Here is a 17678-nt window from a genome sequence, read left to right as displayed (position 1 = left end):
CGCGGTGAGGCGAGAGTTTCTCTAGGTCTGAAGCTGGCTTGTTCTTCAAAATCCCAGCACAGATGCCCAAATGGCTAGCCAGGCGATGTTGTGAGCAGTGATAACTTCCAGGCTTGTTGGTGGCAAATTTATACAGCAAGACCCAGTCCTGGCCAGTTCTAGACAACGTGATTGTGATGGCTCCATGCCAGCAAAAGACATATTTTCAAATCCAGGGTCCTGTGAATTCCAAGATTTAACCAGTTATTTGCTCATGGTTAGCTGCGTGATTTTATTTATAGAACTTACTCCCAGAACCCTTTGCCTGTATCAGCAACTTGACCCCAGCTAGGACTCAGAGAGTTCATGGTGTCTGCCAGACAGTTGATCAGCAATAAGATGGAGGTATTGAGTCATTAGTACTGGGACTGAGTGGAAATCTCCTAGCAGCTTCTGGCAGGAAGCATGTCTGGCCCAGGGAGAGTTGGGCCAAGTTTGTGAAGGCCGTACAGTGCAGAAGAACATTTCATCATTTGGCCTCTCTTTGTGAAACAGGCGCATGCCACAATAGTGCTGAGTGTCGTGAGAGGCAGCTGCAGGCACAGAGCTGATCAAGGGACAAGGCCAAGCAAAATGTCTGGCAAAGACTCGAGTCTGGGAACCCAGGTCTCCTCCAAGCATCTTTTAAAAAAAGGGCAGTGGGAGGGAGGGATGGGGGGCTTAACCCTTCTCCCATTTTAGCCTCCCACTTCCCCATATAGCCTCTTTCCCAAGCCACTTTTCTCCAATCTGGATTCCTAAACATGTTTGCCACGGCTGGGGGAAGGGAATGCCTGGTTAAGCACCCCTTCCCCACCCACTGCTGCCCCCCTTTGAGTTGCACCCTGCCTGCTGCTGAGTTAGATGTCTGGCACAGGCCTGGATCCCCACAGATGGGTCTTTAGATGAAAGTCAATTTTGACCATAAAGGTGGGGAGACGTGATACCTTCTCAGGAACCTACTGCACAAGCCTATGCATGTCTGCTCAGAAGTAAGTCTCATTTATTTCAGTGGGACTTACTCCCAGGTGAGCGGGTACAGGAATCCAGCCCAAGAGGCAGAATTGCAGAGTCATATTTTTAAAGGCGGTACAGGATGTGTGGCTAGCCACTTATACAAAATGTGTGCATGCCCACTATTTATCATGTAAAATGAAAATATCCCATGCTCTCCACTCCCTCACCATCATGTCCTACTAGTTCCAGCACATTCTAAAATGCCTTTCTTTTTTTGAAGTTGTATCTTCTGCCCTCTCCTTTATTTATTCTGTGTTTCTTTGCAGCATATGCTGCCTGGATCTGAACATGCCTAGTGGTCTAGTCAATTTATTGCTCCAGATGATATGTGTGAGGCTGGGGAAAGCCACAGTAATTGGAAGGAAGCAATGGCATAGCCAGAGGGGGTGCAAAGCACTAAGTCTTGCAAGAAGTCTCACCACAGCCCCTCTCCTTTGGAGCCATTCCAAATGGTGGGAGAAAAACAGAAGCGTGTGCCTGGCTCCAAAGGGGAGGGAGCCCCTTGCATGCTGCAGTGAGACTCCCTGCAAGACTTGGTGCTTTGCACACCCTCCAGCTACATCACTGGAAGGAAGACTTTTCTGCTTTCAGCGGGGCACCCCTTTCCCTCCCATCTTTGTGTAAAATTATTAATCGACCATTGCTGCACCAGAATTGTTTTATAAACAGTGGCAGCGGAGGGGGCGGGAGGGGAATTGCCCTGGGGGAGAGGCCATAGGACAATACTAGAGCATATGTTCTGCATGCAGAAGTTTTCATGTTCTTTAAAGAGGATCCTTGGTGGGTGTAGGGAAAGGCTCTGCACCAAATCTTGGACATCCTGGCAAAATAGGACAAGGTTACAGCTGTGGCGTCAGACATTGACAAGGCTGGGCACTGGCCGAAGTCCCACACGCATCAGAGGATCAATTTGAGAGGCATCTATTGGCCCCCTGAAGTGAATCAATCCACTGCAAATTGGTGAGGCCTCTGGGCTAGACTGTCATACTTCTGATGACATGACAGGAGATCATAGCAGGACGCAAACAATTCCTTGATTGCCCAAGACAGCCCCCCGCACACCGCCTTTCACAAATCTACCGAGGCAAGGGGGAAGCAGCCCCCCAATTTGCATGGCCTCAGCCCCCAAGCCCTATGCACTGACATGAGCATTCACAGCAGCACTCAGTGAAGCCAGCAATCCTATGTGACCACCCCTGCCATGACAAGGCACGAGTTTTCAGCATGTTGCTTGCAGTGACATCTGATCTCTGATGCCCTTCTGGACTAGAGGTTCCAGGAGCCTTCCTCACCTGAGTCAGGGAAATTTTGGAAATTGAGGAGGTGGCCGGGAGGGCTCCCAGGAGTACTAGTGGATGAAAATGGATCCATTTGGGGCTGACCCAGAGTCCTCCAGAGTTGAGACCAATAGTTTGGGGGTGGGGGAGAGCCAAGTCCTGAAATTCCATGACCATGCACCCCACCTTATCCATGCTCTGATTCAACTCCATCAGTACTCCTGGCCCCTTAAAGATTGAGCATTCAGGCAAAGGGATTTCACAAGTGGATACAAGGACACAGACCTGTGATAGCATTATGGACTGACAGTGCATTCAAAGTCATGAGATAAGAACTTGCTTGAGCCATTTCTGCCCAATGTTGCATATATGCAGCAGAGTCCAAATGTGGGCTTCACAGAAATGGGTTTCTGATTTCTTCACTTTGCACTGATTCACTTTCAGCTTGTGGGGTGCAGGATGTTCTTTGGGCCTTCAGAAATCACATGTGGCCCAGTGCTTCCAGGTTTGGGGTGACCAGTGTTTCAAAGGTTACACATTCAGAGCCTAGCCGTGGCCAAATGAATGGGGCAAAATGTGCAAAGGTTGCTCCAGGACTGGGGAGACAGATTTCACTCTCCAGCATTTCTCAATCTTTGGGGTAGGCCTTGCCCAGCATTGTTCAGGGATTTCCTCAGCAGCTTTCCTAATGCTCAGTACAGCTCTGTTTATTATAGATTGGTTGCAAAATAGCCTGGCCTTGCCAGGTCCTAGCAAGGGGGCAAAGAGCTAGATATAGCTCCATGTTATTTTGGGAAGAGGTCAGTTCATCAAACAAGCCATACTCCGGAGCACGAAAGAGAAGCTGACTATTGCCCCAGATGCATGAGGATAAAGGTTGTGATTGCATGTAACAGAAGAGTGTCTTTAGCGGGCATGGATGTTGGAATCCATCCCAGTCATGCTGTCTATGACTGACCACCATCCAGTCTTGCTGCAAGAATTGCTATCAACGGGACTGAAGGGGAACATATGTCTGCTCCCGGCTACAAGCCTGGCTTGCATCCCTGTTGGGTCCTCAGGAAACCGTCAAGCTCCAGACCTAGGGAATGTTTCAAGTGCCACGGAAAGCTACTGCTGTCTGTTAAGTGGAGCGAGTGGTGCTAGTTCCCATCCTCCTCAAAGGAGTTTCTTTGGAAAAGCAGGAAAACATATTTGAAATGGATTCTGGAGATAAAACCTGCATGACTATTTCACACTGCTGAAATCCATCCGGCAGATGGTGAAGGGTGGACTGGTGCCTCTAAACAGCTAGAAGTTCCAAACTGCCAGCCAGCTGAAAGAACAGGAGGGCAAAGGAGAGCTTGAAGGACTTGTTTATTACCATGTATATGTCTTAACATGTGTCCTCCACCAGCTGACCAAAAAAACCAATGCTTTGACCTCCTAATATAGTGAAATAATGAGACAGATCAATCAGAGCAAATTGCACTCCACTGGTGAAACTCAAACCCTCAAAGGTGAGTGATCATCACCCTGAAGTCTTACAAATAAACCTTCCTTTATTCTTTCTACCTTTTGTATGTCTTCCTGCCTGGCAGATTTTCACTAGTTGGTTGAAATTGTCTCCATTCCAGACTTGGACCAGGAGGGTATGGATTCAAATCGCTGCTCACTGATGAAGCTCACTGGGTTGCATGTCTGAACGACTCTCTCAGGCTATTTACTCTTTGGGGTTGTGGTGAAGTTCTGAAAAGTAGGACAAAACCATAAATGGATGGAGGGATGACCACTGCTGATGGCTATACCTTTATTGTATCCCACCTTTCTTCCATAAGGGACAGCATACATGAGGTTCCCAGGCAGCCACTAGCCAGAGCCAAACCTGCTCAGCTCTAGCCGGGCGGCTGTGTCATGTGACTTCAGATGAAACCTTGGGACCTTTCTTGATGGTTGTGAATTTGCAGCACCAACTATAATTGACCAGTGTTGTCTGTCTCTGGCAAATGCTTTTGATGAGGTTCCTAAAAAGATCACCTGGTGTTGTTCCCACAAGGTGTCATTTGAAAGTCTATCTTGGTGGACTTATTTGGCTTAAAGCACAATCCTAACTTGAACTGGAACAAGCAGGCCGGTGGGCGCTATGTCCAGCGCAAGTTTGGGGTTTGGGGTTGACTGTAGGCCAGCCCAGGGCAAGTGGAAAAAATTCCCCTTAGCCCTGGTAATACTGCAGCAACCCCAGTGGGGCTACCCAAACCCATGCCATCTAAATCAGTGGTGCAAATTCAAGCATCTTGGCACTGGCCCAGGCAGGCCAGGAAAGGGACTAGGATTCGGCAAAAGTGCCAGATCCTGGCCCTACCTCCTGTTCCCTACCCACCCATCCACTGTGCCACCCACTGCCTGCCCTCCCCAGCCCCCAAACGCCTCCTTCCCGCCTCTTCCTCGCCCTCCCCATGCCCCCCACAGACCCCTGTGCCAGCTGAGCTCAGCCAGTGCAAACCCACCCTGTTCCAGGGCCCACATTGGTACAGGGAGGACCTATCTCCCTCAAGAGTTGTGCAAAAGTACTTTACGGCACTTTCGTGACACTCGTCAGCTAGTGCAAGGGACTTTGGATTGCACCTAGTTTCACAGAAAGGTGTTCATGTGTCCTTATAGTTCAGCTCCGTGGTCTCTCCAGTCATGCTCTGACTGCTAGTCAAAGTTGGTGCTGTAGACAGGCCTTGAACGCTCCCCCTCAAGACGGCACCTCTAAAAAATGTTGCTCACCAGAACAGGACAGGCACTTTTGAAATGACTGCCTTTCTGTTATTCATTTCACAGAGCAACTTACCCGGGTATTTTCCTCTGGAGCCTGTCTGAATGGGGACCTAAGAAGAAAGTCCAAGACATCTGGACCAGAGTGATTATGTTGTATGACAGCGACAAGAGTGGACTACTGCAGCACTGATGTGTGTGTGTGTGTTTTAATGGGCAGAATTTGGCCCCATGTCTGAACTCCAGGACACTGTCATAATTCAGGTGTTCCAGCAGTATGAAAGCCATTTGTCATTTGGGAAAATAAGTCATCTTTTTGTGTCTCTGTTTATGTTTCTAACAGTGGGTGAGGATGACCCTAATGTACTTTTGAGATGACTTCATTTTCTTAAAGAATATGTTGCACTGTGTTGTCTTGCTATTATTATATACAGAATCATCACTGCACATGGAACTTTACAGCAAAAATGATATTTATTTGTCTCAAAGCCCTTTCTTGAGCCCGCTCCTCAACACACCAGTCATTCATTATGTGCTATGTCCTTCCTCCACCATGGCACACCCTCCCTTATTTCATTTTTATTGCCTTTCCTGTGGGGTGGGATTCCCCCGTCATATTTTATTCTCACAACAACCCTGTAAGGTAGGATAGGCTAAGAGGTGGTGGCTGTTCCAAGGTCAGCCAGCAATCGTAATGCTGAGTAGGGATTTGAACCCAGGTCCTCACTGTGGTGGTGCAACACTCTAGCTGGCTGCCCAGCATGGCCTCCTGGGTTTAAGTTCTGAGCCTCCGGAGACGTGGATCGTAATAGCCAGTTTTATTTCTGTATTGAAAAATGTGTCTATCCTGCCATTTCTACCACAACAGTGTCCAAACTCATAGCAGAAGTAAAACACACCTATGCATTATTTTTTATATCATTATATTTTCATCCAACCTTCCTCCCTGGTGCTCAAGGCAGCCTCCCAGGTTCAAATGCATGGAGAATCCTATCCCCCTTCTTTCAGCACCCACAGCCTCCTTACTCTTCTCGGACTAATGCAAGCTATAGACCTGGCATCGGTCCAAGGAGACCCACAGGCCATCAGTTAGGTAACAAAATTTCCTGACCTCAAAGCAGTGGCGTAGCTAGAGGGGGTGTTAAGCACTAGGTTTTGCAGGGAGCCTCACCATGGCGTGCAAGCGGCCCCTCCCCTTTTCAGTCATTCCAGGCAGTGGGAGCAAAACAGGTATACACCTGGCTCCGGAGGGGAGGGGCCGCTTGCATGCTGCAGTGAGGCTGCCTGCAGTTCAAAACGTAGTGCTTTGCACCTCTTCTAGCTATAGCGCTGCTTCAAAGCGGCCTCCTGATCCCCCCCCCACACCATTGGATGCAGCACACACAGCTGCTTTGGTGCTAAGGACTGGGGATAAGATTGGGGCACAAGTCTGGCAGCCTTGCACTGGCAAACCCCAGCACTGCACGACACCACTTAACAGTATTTGTCTGTACTGTAGTGGCAACACATGTGTCCATGTAGTGGCAATCCATGTAATGGATGATGGCCGGATCCCAAAGGATCTCCTCTTTTAACTCGTGCAAGGAAAGCGCCCTACAGGTAGACCACAGCTGCGATACAAGGACATCTGCAAGAGGGATCTGAAGGCCTTAGGAGTGGACCTCAACAGGTGGGAAACCCTGGCCTCTGAGCGGCCCGCTTGGAGGCAGGCTGTGCAGCATGGCCTTTCCCAGTTTGAACAGACACTCGCCCAACAGACTGAGGTAAAGAGGCAAAGAAGGAAGGCCCATAGCCAGGGAGACAGACCAGGGACAGACTGCACCTGCTCCCAGTGTGGAAGGGATTGTCACTCCCGAATTGGCCTTTTCAGCCACACTAGACGCTGTTCCAGAACCACCATCCAGAGCGCGATACCAGAGTCTTTCGAGACTGAAGGTTGCCAACGACAGTGGCAAACCCGGTATCAGGGATGGCTCCTTAGGGCAGTCATCACTGGGAGCATTGCTCCCTATATACAGTCCCTGCCACTTCAGGTAAGGGGTTGGGGACAGGGCTTGCTGGCATGTTCTCATCCATGACTATTAACCTACCTAAGCTGCCTCACAGGTAAGAGAAAGAGAAGCAGAGTCAGGTGTCAGCAGCAGAACTCATCCCCAAATGGCTGATAGACTTGCCCAGTGATTTTATGCAAGATGTTCAATGGCACATAGGAAATACGATGGAAACTTGCAGTGCCCCACAAACCAGCACCCATGGGCTAGGGCAGGAATCCCATAGCACCACCTCCTGGCATCCACTTGCACTGCAGAATGGTGCCCAGTCTAGACAGAGTATCCAGGAGTTTGCCATGATTAATGATACTGCAGTCCAATGGGAGATACAAGAAAATCACTTGGGTTGCAATCCCTTCTCCTCTGCTGGTATAGATAATGCACCAGTGTGGCAAAGGCGGGGTCCATACCAAGCCCATGCCTGGTAATGGATTGCAGGGCATCCCAATAATCAATTTCATCCAGGAGAGTCTGAAGCTGAATCACAACTGTCTGTGCAAGCACTTTGCCCAGGAATGGACTATTTGAACCAGGGAGGTAGTTGCCAAGGTCCCCTGGCTCCAAGAAGTGATGGAGGCCTCCTGGAGACAAGGGAACTTTTGTTTCCTTACCCAGTGCCAAGGGATTTTGCTGGTGCACAATCCTGGCGCCATTTCGGTGGTGCAGAATTAAGGAGAGAAAGGGAAAGTGACATGGGATCGAGTTAGGATGCAATGTATGCTGGCGCTGTTGATATCTCTCCCCTCCCTTTCCTGTCCTGCCTTCTGTCCACCCTCCTCCTCACCCAGCACTCCCCTCTTCCTCCCCCACCCCATTCCCATTCCCAGTCACTAGCTTACCTCCACTGCCAGAAGTAGTTGGCAGAGACAGTGGGCCTCCAGTACCATCACTGTTTGAGGAGGTGGATCCAAAATGGCTGCCACTGGCAGTGTCGTATGGCCATTTACAACAGTGGAACCATGGTCTGCTGCCATAAAGGGCAGCTTAATCCTGTTAGGAATGGGCTGCCCTTCCATTTCATTTGATGGCCCCAAGTTCTAGTATTACCTTTTCAAGTCATTTCCATCCCTGGGTGTAATTAGCTGGATTTGGCTAGACCAGTTCCCAATCTGTGAGCCACTGCTCCCCAGGGGGCCATGGAAACCAGCCAGGTGAGCCACAGAATCCTTGCGAAAAAACCTGCCGTCCTATACAATGTATAGAATTGTAGCCCTAATGGGGAGCCACAGCCAATGGCTCAGTAGGTCAAGGGAGCTGCCATCTGAAAAAAGCTGGGCTTCTGGGCTAGATGATCATTTGGTAGACACATGCTTGGACTCTGCCGATAGTTACTGGGGCAGGTGGCATTGGACCCTTTGCCCAAGTAAGAACTGAATGTCGCACATTGCACAGTGTTTGGCTAGACAGCATTTGTGTACCCAGCTGGCAACCAGCTGTGCAGGAGATGATCCACCTCGGAACAGCAACAGCTCCCTGGGCTCGCACTGATATTCTACCAAAATACACAATTGCTCAATGTCTCTGTTGTGCATAACTGTCCAAAAATAATTTCGCTCTATTTTTAGTCCGTTCCTGTCTGAAAATAAAGTTATGCTGCTGACCATAAAATGGGAGCTGACTGAACCATCAAGGGCTCTGCGTCTCTCCACGGGGGTCAATCTATGTCGTAGGGGTGCAGGAAGAACATGAGAGTTTCACCCCCAGGGACACTGAAAGGGTTAATGACAGACTTATTGCAGCCAGGAATTGCTCAAGATGACTTTATTGGCTGGCTCATTTATAAACAAGGGGGGAAAGCCCCTGAATGCTCTTTGGGACCCCCTCTTTCTCTTCATGGTCAACATCCCCCCTCCTCGGGTTTCCTGCTCTTAGCCCGTCAGAGGGAATGGCGTCATTGTCTCAGGCAAGGGTTTGACTCTGAAGTCTTCTATCTCCTGCCCCAAGGCCCTAGGGGAGGCCATGGGGCTTGCACTCTTGGAGTGACCCAAACCTTGGGCGCTCTTGCAAGCAAGGGAGGTGCCACAACACTACATCCTCGTCCCAAGGTCCAGCCTTATCCTGGGAGAAGGGGTTCATTCTTGAAACGACTATGGTTCCTGCTCCTCTTGCCTTCTTGTCTCAGGTTCCACCTTTCCCTTCTGTCTGGCTACCCCCTTTTACCACTTTGCTCTAGCTGTTCCCTTGCTCCACCAGCCCTCTTCTTCCAGCTCTACTCTGCCCTGTCCCTCCCTTGGCTCTTCCTTTCCCTGTCTTCAGTCCTCCCACTCCTCTTGGCCTCACCCCCCCACCCCACTATGAGTGCTGGCTGGGGCCTCCAGGCATCACTGGCCCTTCCTGTTGCCCCGCGATGACATCATTGCAAAGGGATCAGTGTGGCGTGGCACGCCATTTCCCCAAGTTGCAGGCCACAGTCTGGTGGGCTCCACAGGCAGCCATCTTCCTTCCGGACCAACTCCTGGGCATTTACCAGCAGCCTGATGTACAAAGATTAAGCAGGTGAAGCTTTTCCCAGCAGGGAGAGAAAGGATAGGACATGCTTCAGCTACTGAGTTCTGGCATTGCAGACATCAGTTGAAAGCAGAAGGAAAAATGGTGGCAGTTTTAAGTCTGCAAGATCTCTTAGGAGCTGACTTGGACTGGGTATCAAAGAAGAGAGGATTATTCACATCAGTGGCGTAGCTAGAAGGGGTGCAAAGCACTAAGTCTTGCAGGGAGCCTCACCAGGGCATGCAAGCAGTCCCTCCCCCTTGGAGCCATTCTGGGTGGGGGAAGCAAAATGGAATTTGCCTGTTTTGCTCCCCCCACCTGGAATGGCTCCAAAGGGGAGGGACCCTTTGCGTGTCCTGGTGAGGCTCCCTGCAAGACGTAGTGCTTTGCACCCCTTCTAGCTACGCCACTGATTCAGGATATTCTCCCTGTTGTGTCATGACTTTTCCAGGACTCTGAAGAAACTGGCTTGCCTGATTGAGGCTGTCACATCACCTACTTTGATCTCATACTTTCAGCAGAGGGCAAAAATCTGGGGACTCATGCGTGTGAAACAGTCACCCTAGAGAGGCTGCTTTCAGCTTCAGACCCATCCTCCATGAATTCATCTACTTTCGGGCACTGTGAAGCAGTGGCTATGACACCGTCTTGTGGGATGCAGTTCCCTCAGTGCATGTATCCTGTGACCTGCTTTCTCCTGCCTGCACTGAAACTGCCCTGATCTGGACTTCCAGGACTGGTGACTGCGGGAGACTGGGGGGGGGGGTTCAGCGATTGACTGTGGAATGTCCACACTCTCTTCCCTGCCTGGTATCGCAGTCCAAGTGCTGTCCTTCCATGCATCCCCTGCGTTTTCTCTGTCTCTCTTTAGAGAGCAGAAAATCAGGCATTGATGGGGTTGAGAGAAGAGCCATGAGCCAAGAGCTTTGTTCATCTGTGAAAAGAAAAATGAGGACACTCTTTGGGACTTTCAGTGGTTAAATGGACCGACTCCTTTCTCATCCAGTGGTACCCTAGCAGTGGTGTGGGTTGCAAGCTTGGTTTTTGCCTCTTGGAAAAAAAGGGCTGTGTCTCCACTCACCTTCTTTTAGGTTGGAAATGGGGATTCAGAAAGCCTGTTTCAAAAGTACTCGTACAAAAGAGTGCAAAAGCTTGCTCTCGTGTTCATTGGCTGGCATTGCCATAGCCTTCAAAAAATCATAGAGGAGGCTTCTTTTTCTCAGTTGCTTACAAATGCAAGGTTGAGGGGGCCGCGGGCCCTTGGTGCCAAGCTGTAGGGGGATGACAGAGGCTGCCTCCCAATTTTTAAAATCTTGGTATTTTTGAATAATACCATTATGTTATATATCGTTCGATGCATAATTTCATGCCGAGTGCAATTAAACAAGCTGCGTAGAAATATCTCTACTCTATCAAATGTTATAGCCAGAAAAGGAAAGCACAACTGCCTTATATTACAAAAAGTGAATTACGCTGGGATTACCACTGGGAATAAATAGCTTGTTGAAGCATTTCAGAAAACCAAATGTATTCTTCATAAATGTATCTATGTTTTGCCTTTCTTCTACATTACAACAAAACTACTTGTTTATGTATGATAGAGCACAAGCCCACGATAGATTATCTTGATGGGCATTCCTTCCCTGTTCTGATTTTGGTTATGATCTATAAGTTTAATAAAAGAAAATGTTTACTGCCTACGCTTCTTCTCTGTCCATTATTATTCATTCCATATCAAGACTACCACTGAAAATAATTTTGTCGTGGGGTGGGTGCCAAAATTTTATGGGTCCTGGGTGCCAAATGACCTTTGCATGCCACTGCTTTCTCAAGGGCAGAAACGGGGACCTGGATTTGGAGGGACACCTGGATTTCCATGGAATTGATTCTGCAAGCATTGATCTTCAAGCACCCAAACATTTCGGGAGAGGGGGCGGGGAAATGCAGTCCTAAAAGCAGATCATAGGACTCTGACATGGGATGCTGCCCTCTACTGGCTAGGTCTACTGGTCTAGCAGTGTCTGCCTGCTCCAGTTGGCAGCAGCTCTCAGGCAGAGATTTGGCCCAGTCCTGCTACTACCTCCAGAGACCCTTGAGACGATGCATGTAGAGCATGAGGGCTACCACTGAGCAGGGGACATCCTTCCACTGAATCCGATCATAGGTCTGCTGCTCGGTATGGTCCATTGTGGCTTGCAGCCCCTGTACAAGGGCTTCCAGGGAGGGCTTTCTTTCAGTATTGTTGTGATCCATTTTCAGAGGAGAGGTCAAGCATAGCAGGTGTGCTATGTCCTCCCCCTTAGCTTTCTTAGATCAATCAGTTCAGGCCAACTTTAATCATGTATACTTGGGGTGTTTTTAAAAGGCTAGTTTAGTTCTAGTGCGATATTGCAAAAGAGAACAAGAACATACTAAAGATGGCCTGTCCTTCTGATGATGAGTGTTAGCTTTTGATTGTGAAAATTGAATTGTTTCCTGCCTTTTCCTTCCGGCAAAGGTAGCACTCAAGGAGACTTCCAGTGGAGTTAAAAAACTCAGCAAAAGCAAACTCAGTGTTTAACAACAACAAGAATTACAGTATGCAGCATGGGGGGGGGAATCAAAACAGTGTAACTAAGAGAGTAGCAACAGATCATCTAAATTAAGGCGCTCAAGACTGCAGGGAACTGACATGTTTTGCAGTCACCATCCGGGAGCCAGTCAAACACCTGGGCGAAGGAGTTCCATGTCTCTCACGTCTTCAGTTCTTAATGTCCTGGTTTGGTGACAGTGTTGAAATGTACATTGATGAATCAGGCAAAGAGTGAACAATTAATCAAAACATACTTCAATCTGTTGGTGCATGCTGAGAATGTAAGCCACCCTTTGAAATCCTACAACAGCCGGTGATAACAAGGCTTTTTGCAGGACAGGTGTTACAGAACACTCTCCCTCCCTCTGATATTCCTGTTGCCCAGTAATAGGGCTGTAGCTGGGGTGGTGGTGGTAGATCACATGCTTTACAATTGCACACAGAGCGCTCCAGGTCTAGCTGGAGGCCCTGGCGAGCTGGTGCCAGTCAGCGCAGACAACACAGAGTGAGATGGACCAGTGCCTGACTCAGTAGAAAGCTCAGCCACCCATTTAAGCACTCCAGGATCTTGTCACCCCTCCCAGTCTCAAGGTGATCTGTGTGCAGGTGGATGGCTTTGAGCTAGGACTGCATCAGGGGTCTCCAAACTTATCAGTATGAGGGCCACATTCCATATTTTACATTTTTGTGGGTTGAAAAAAATCTGTTTTATAAATGAATGAATATGTTTTATATGACTGTTTTTTGTAATCAGCATGATATGATGCAGAACAAAAGAGAAATGTAACAATCACAAAGCAAAAATGCCGGGCTTAAACTGAGAAATGATAATTAGTAAAAATGTCAAGCATTAGCAAAAAAATTAGCAATAAAAATATATTAACTTGCTGCAGGCCAGATAAAATCTTGTGGGGGGCTGGAAGTGGGCCCTGTGCCATAGTTTGGAGACCCCTGAAATAGAAGAATGGCAGCATCTGGGCAGCCGGAAATTCAACTGTGTTGTGGGATCTTTTCCCCTCATGATTTCTATTGCTTACCTCCAGGTTCCTCAGTGGCCAGCAGCTCCCAGAAGATGCAGTAGCGTACAGGTGACATCCCAGCAGACAAACTAGACTCTGTATTGATGTAGAAGAAATTCCTTCCTGTGTAGACAGGCCACTGTCGATCTGTTTTCCCATTGGGTGACCTGTGATAGAAGAAAGGGGCAACCACTCAGGTACAGATTTGGGGAGGGGAGAGAGAGAGAGAGAGAAAGAGGGGGAGAGAGAATGATGATGTGTTACCTTCTGTTGGTAAAACCCCCTGAAGGAGAGGGTGCAGCTGGTGGCGATGGCACCTGTCAGATCCTCTTCCCTCTCTTAGCAGCCTCCCTGCCCCTTTCTTCTGCTCAGACTTGCGCCAGTTCCACAGCTAGCACAGGTCCAAGTAGACCCAATGGGAAACTGGAGGCTTATGAAGTAGAAGCGGAAATAAGAACATCAGAACAGCCCTGCTGGACTGGGCCATAGGCCCATCTAGTCCAGCTTCCTGTATCTCACAGCAGCCCACCAAATGCCCCAGGGAGCACACCTGGTAACAAGAGACCTCATTCTGATGCCCTCCCTTGCATCTGGCATTCTGACATAGTGCATTTCTAAAATCAGGAGGTTGCGCATACACATCATGGCTTGTACCCCATAATGGATTTTTCCTCCAGAAACTTGTCCAATCCCCTTTTAAAGGCATCCAGGGCAGATGCCATCACCACATGCTGTGGCAAGGAGTTCCACAGACCAACCACACGCTGAGTAAAGAAATATTTTCTTGTGTTTGTCTAACTCTCCCAACACTCAATTTTAGTGGATGTCTCCTGGTTCTGGTGTTATGTGAGAGTGTAAAGAGCATCTCCCTATCCACTCTGTCCATCCCCTGCATAATTTTGTATGTCTCAATCATGTCCCCCCTCAGGCGTCTCTTTTCTAGGCTGAAGAGGCCCAAATGCCGTAGCCTTTCCTCATAAGGAAGGTGCCCCAGCCCCGTAATCATCTTAGTCGCTCTCTTTTGCACCTTTTCCATTTTCACTATGTCTTTTTTGAGATGCGACCAGAACTGGACACAATACTCCAGGTGTGGCCTTACCATCGATTCATACAGCGGCATTATAATATTAGCCGTTTTGTTCTCAATAACTCCTCTTTCCCCTCTGAAGTCTCCTAATCTACCCCCCCTTCCAACTGGGCTGCATTGGTGGGGGGGGGGGTAGGATTAAGCTTTGGTGATAAGAAAAGTAATATTGAGCATACAAAGGATCTGGGCTGTTTTGCAAAGTATTTTGCTCTCATACTACTTTAGGAACAAACATCAAAGGTGAGAATGATCTAAGGCAGTAGCTCCCAAATTCACCATGGCCACGGCACTCTTCACACACACATGGGTGCTGCGCAGTTTCTTCTTTCCAGTTTGCTGGGCCGAGAGCATGCAAAATCCCTCATGGTCACACGGGAATCACACAAGACCTTGTGCAAGTTTTTGTGCGACACCTAGCATGATCTCAGCCTGGCAAGCCAGGAAGAAGCCAGGCTGCGTCACATCCCTGTGAGTGTGTTGTGTTGTTCCTGGAGTGACACGGTCCACAGTTTGGGAACCACTAATCTAAAGCGGTCAAGAGAGTAGATCTCAAAATGTGGAAGAGGAAGACTGTTGAAATTGGGATCCTACTCCTCAAACAGGAAAGGGGCAGGTCTAGAGGACGGCCACCCTAGTGTAAGGGTAGAGGAAAGGATAGTGCAGTGGAAGGAACAACTCACCCAGTCCTGATGAACTCTCCCCAGTACTGCATAACCCTTTGGCTCAATACCACCTCAGCTGTGGTATATGTGTTGTCATCTCCTACCATAGACAGTGGGTCACCAAACATAAAGGGTAGCTCAGAACAAAGGGGCACACCTGTCCAGTCAGCTGCTGCTATGAAAGAGGGGCGGTGAATGAAGGAGTAGGCAAAAACGGGGCACCCAGCTCTTGCCATGTGACTGGCCACCCAGGCCACAGGGCACAAGAAGTGATAGTCCCCGGAGGCTTTGACCAAAGCATTTCGATTCTGCACCTCCCCTTCTTCTTCTCCTTGGCGGTAGAGAAATGCTGCAGCCTCAATGGCACTCTCAGAAGCTTCTGGCACCACCAAGCGGAGGCCTTCCAACAGCTGCTCTCGATTGATCAGGCTGTCATTGTACAGGCTGATGCCGGGAGCCTTCGCTGAAAGGAACAGGCTGCCTTCATCAGGGGTGAAGCCAGTCAGAATGGGCTTAACCAGGAAGCTCCCAGTCTCTAGAAGTTTCTGTGGGTCATCTGGGAGGAACTCTCCATCTGTTGTTGGCACAAAAGGCGTATCCAGCAACCTTTCCTGTCTGATGATAGGCAGCTTATGCACAATCTCTCCTGGGTTCTTCGTCTGAAGACAGGTCACAACAGCATTATCATCATTCCCATTACAGCCCAAAATCTGGCCCAGGGTCCGTCCTCTGGCCTTGGCCTCCTCGGGGCTGACCCAAGCCCAGGGGCAAAGAGTAGCTCCACTTTGTAGCGTCGCTTGAGCAAAGAGATGCTGACTTGCTGGCGAGAGAAGGTGGAAGCCCACGGATGCAGCCCCTGCACTTTGGCCTCCCAGGGTGAGCCGGTTTGGATCCCCACCGAAGGCAGCCATATTCTCCCTCAGCCAGCTCAATGCCAGATGTTGGTCCCATAAGCCAACATTCCCTGGAGCATCTGGTGGAAGTGAGAGAAAACCCAAGGCGCCTAGGCGGTAGTTCATGGAAGCCACAATGATATTCTCAGTGGCAGCCAAGAAGCTTCTGTCATAAGAACCGGTCCCTTCGAAAAAACCACCTCCGTGGATCCAGACAAGAACTGGGGTGGGTGCAGAAGGCCGGGGATGAGGCACCCAGACGTTGAGGAAAAGACAGTCCTCGGATAGTGGCAAAGTGGATTCTGAGTATTCTTCTTCATGATAGCTGGAAGCTTCTAAACCCTCCTGGTAGCAGGAATTGCCAAAGTTGCTCGCCTCCAGAATGTGGCTCCAGGGCTGGTAGGGAAGGGGCTTCCGGAAACGCAGCTTCCCCACAGGAGGTTTGGCATAGGGGATGCCCAGGAAAGCTGTCACCATGCCAGAAGTTGTCATGAGGTGCTTGCCCCGAATGGGGCCACTGCTGGTCATCACCACAGTATCGTCTGCAGAAGCAGAGCCGGAACTCAGCAGGAAGAGAAGGAGCAGGCAAGAAAGGGCCTGGAACAACGTGGTCATCCTGGCAACTGCAAAGGAATCAGCTCAGTTACACACAGTGGAACTTAGGTCATGATTTGGGGCTTCCCATATGTTATCCTTGCTGTTCAGTTTAGATTAGAACGGGGTTCATTGCAGAATTTAATGCATCATTAAGCTGTCTTGCTTCCTCTGCAAGAATAGAAATAGAAATATTTCTAACAGGAATAGAAAAACCTCCCTTGGTGTTCCACAGCTGTTTACGCATGAACCATGATGATTCTGCACAGGCTGACAAAGAAAACTTTGCATGATTTCAATTCCCACCAGTCTCCTTAGGGGTGATCCAAACTTGGTTCATGAGCCACTTCCAGGTTCTGCAGAAAAGTGAAAGGAAGAGAATACAGCCAGCCCATCAAGTAATGGGAAGCAAGTCACATCAGTCAGGAGATTCCGGTGAGAGGGCACTTGGCTGCCTCCACCAGCTTTCTATGTCGGATTGTGCAGATGTTCCGAACATGGCTCCTGAGTGGGCAGAAGGTGGGCGTGGGATTGTGCCCACTGGCCCTGCCTGTCTGCTGCGTATATTCAGCATTATTTCCCCAACTGCACTTACATGTGTGTCAACTGGGAGTGTGCAAACTCTCTTCCAAATTTGTACAGATTAGGATTAGGGAAAGTGGCAGGGCCAGTGGGCTTGATCCTGTGTCCCCCTCTACATGTCCTCAGTCGCTACAGTCAAAATGTTTGCATAATCCACACATGTCTTGAAAGAAAATGTCACTGTGACCTTTTCTGGGCACAAAATGTTCAAGGACAGCATTATCCCTTAAAGTAAAGCACCAACACCTTACCTGCTGACCCCAGGAAATCTTACTAAGCCCTGCTCTAACTTCACATCAGAATGATGTTCTGTGCATATGCTGCACTTGCACAGAGTTAAGAACTGACTTGATATTGTGTTTTTACCTGTTTTTTTTAGCCATGTTGAGCTTCAGCAAGGTATAATAGAAATGTCTCAGACAGACAGACAGACAGACAGACAGAGCTATGCATTGCCATCACTGCCCAGAATGGCTCTGACGGCGAGTGTGAGGGACCATTTACATGGTGTGTTGCAGTGCCTGCAATACTTACCACACCGCCCCCTAGATAGATTAGATTAGATTAGATGATAGATATCTTCCTATGTGCATAATTTTAATAAAGTTTATCACAGCAAATGGCACAGGTGCCATTCAGGGGCAATTGCATGCAATGGAGCTGCAAAGTGTTTGTAGTGA

At 49.0% G+C, this 17678-nt stretch overlaps 1 protein-coding gene across 1 annotated transcript; it reads right to left on the bottom strand.

Moving 5' to 3' along the window:
- Positions 1-9721: 9721 nt before the first annotated feature.
- Positions 9722-16437, bottom strand: LOC136643994 (acetylcholinesterase-like). The gene is made up of 3 exons (XM_066619450.1): positions 14948-16437; positions 13199-13347; positions 9722-9738 (listed from the first exon to the last, which is right to left on the bottom strand). Exons 1-3 carry the CDS (start codon positions 16435-16437, stop codon positions 9722-9724), a joined length of 1656 nt encoding a protein of 551 aa, XP_066475547.1.
- Positions 16438-17678: the final 1241 nt, after the last annotated feature.

This window comes from Tiliqua scincoides, chromosome 3 (genome assembly GCF_035046505.1).
Source record: "Tiliqua scincoides isolate rTilSci1 chromosome 3, rTilSci1.hap2, whole genome shotgun sequence".
NCBI lineage: Eukaryota > Metazoa > Chordata > Lepidosauria > Squamata > Scincidae > Tiliqua > Tiliqua scincoides.
The sequence above is the reverse complement of the archived record's forward strand: the minus strand, read 5'-3'. Positions and strand labels throughout refer to the sequence as shown.

Coding starts and splice junctions, on each gene's coding strand:
- LOC136643994 (XM_066619450.1), bottom strand. CDS start 16,437: ATGACCACGTTGTTCCAGGCCCTTTCTTGCCTGCTCCTTCTCTTCCTG. Junction 13,348..14,947: donor GGAGAGTTCATCAGGACTGG/GTGAGTTGTTCC, acceptor CTTCTATCACAG/GTCACCCAATGGGAAAACAG.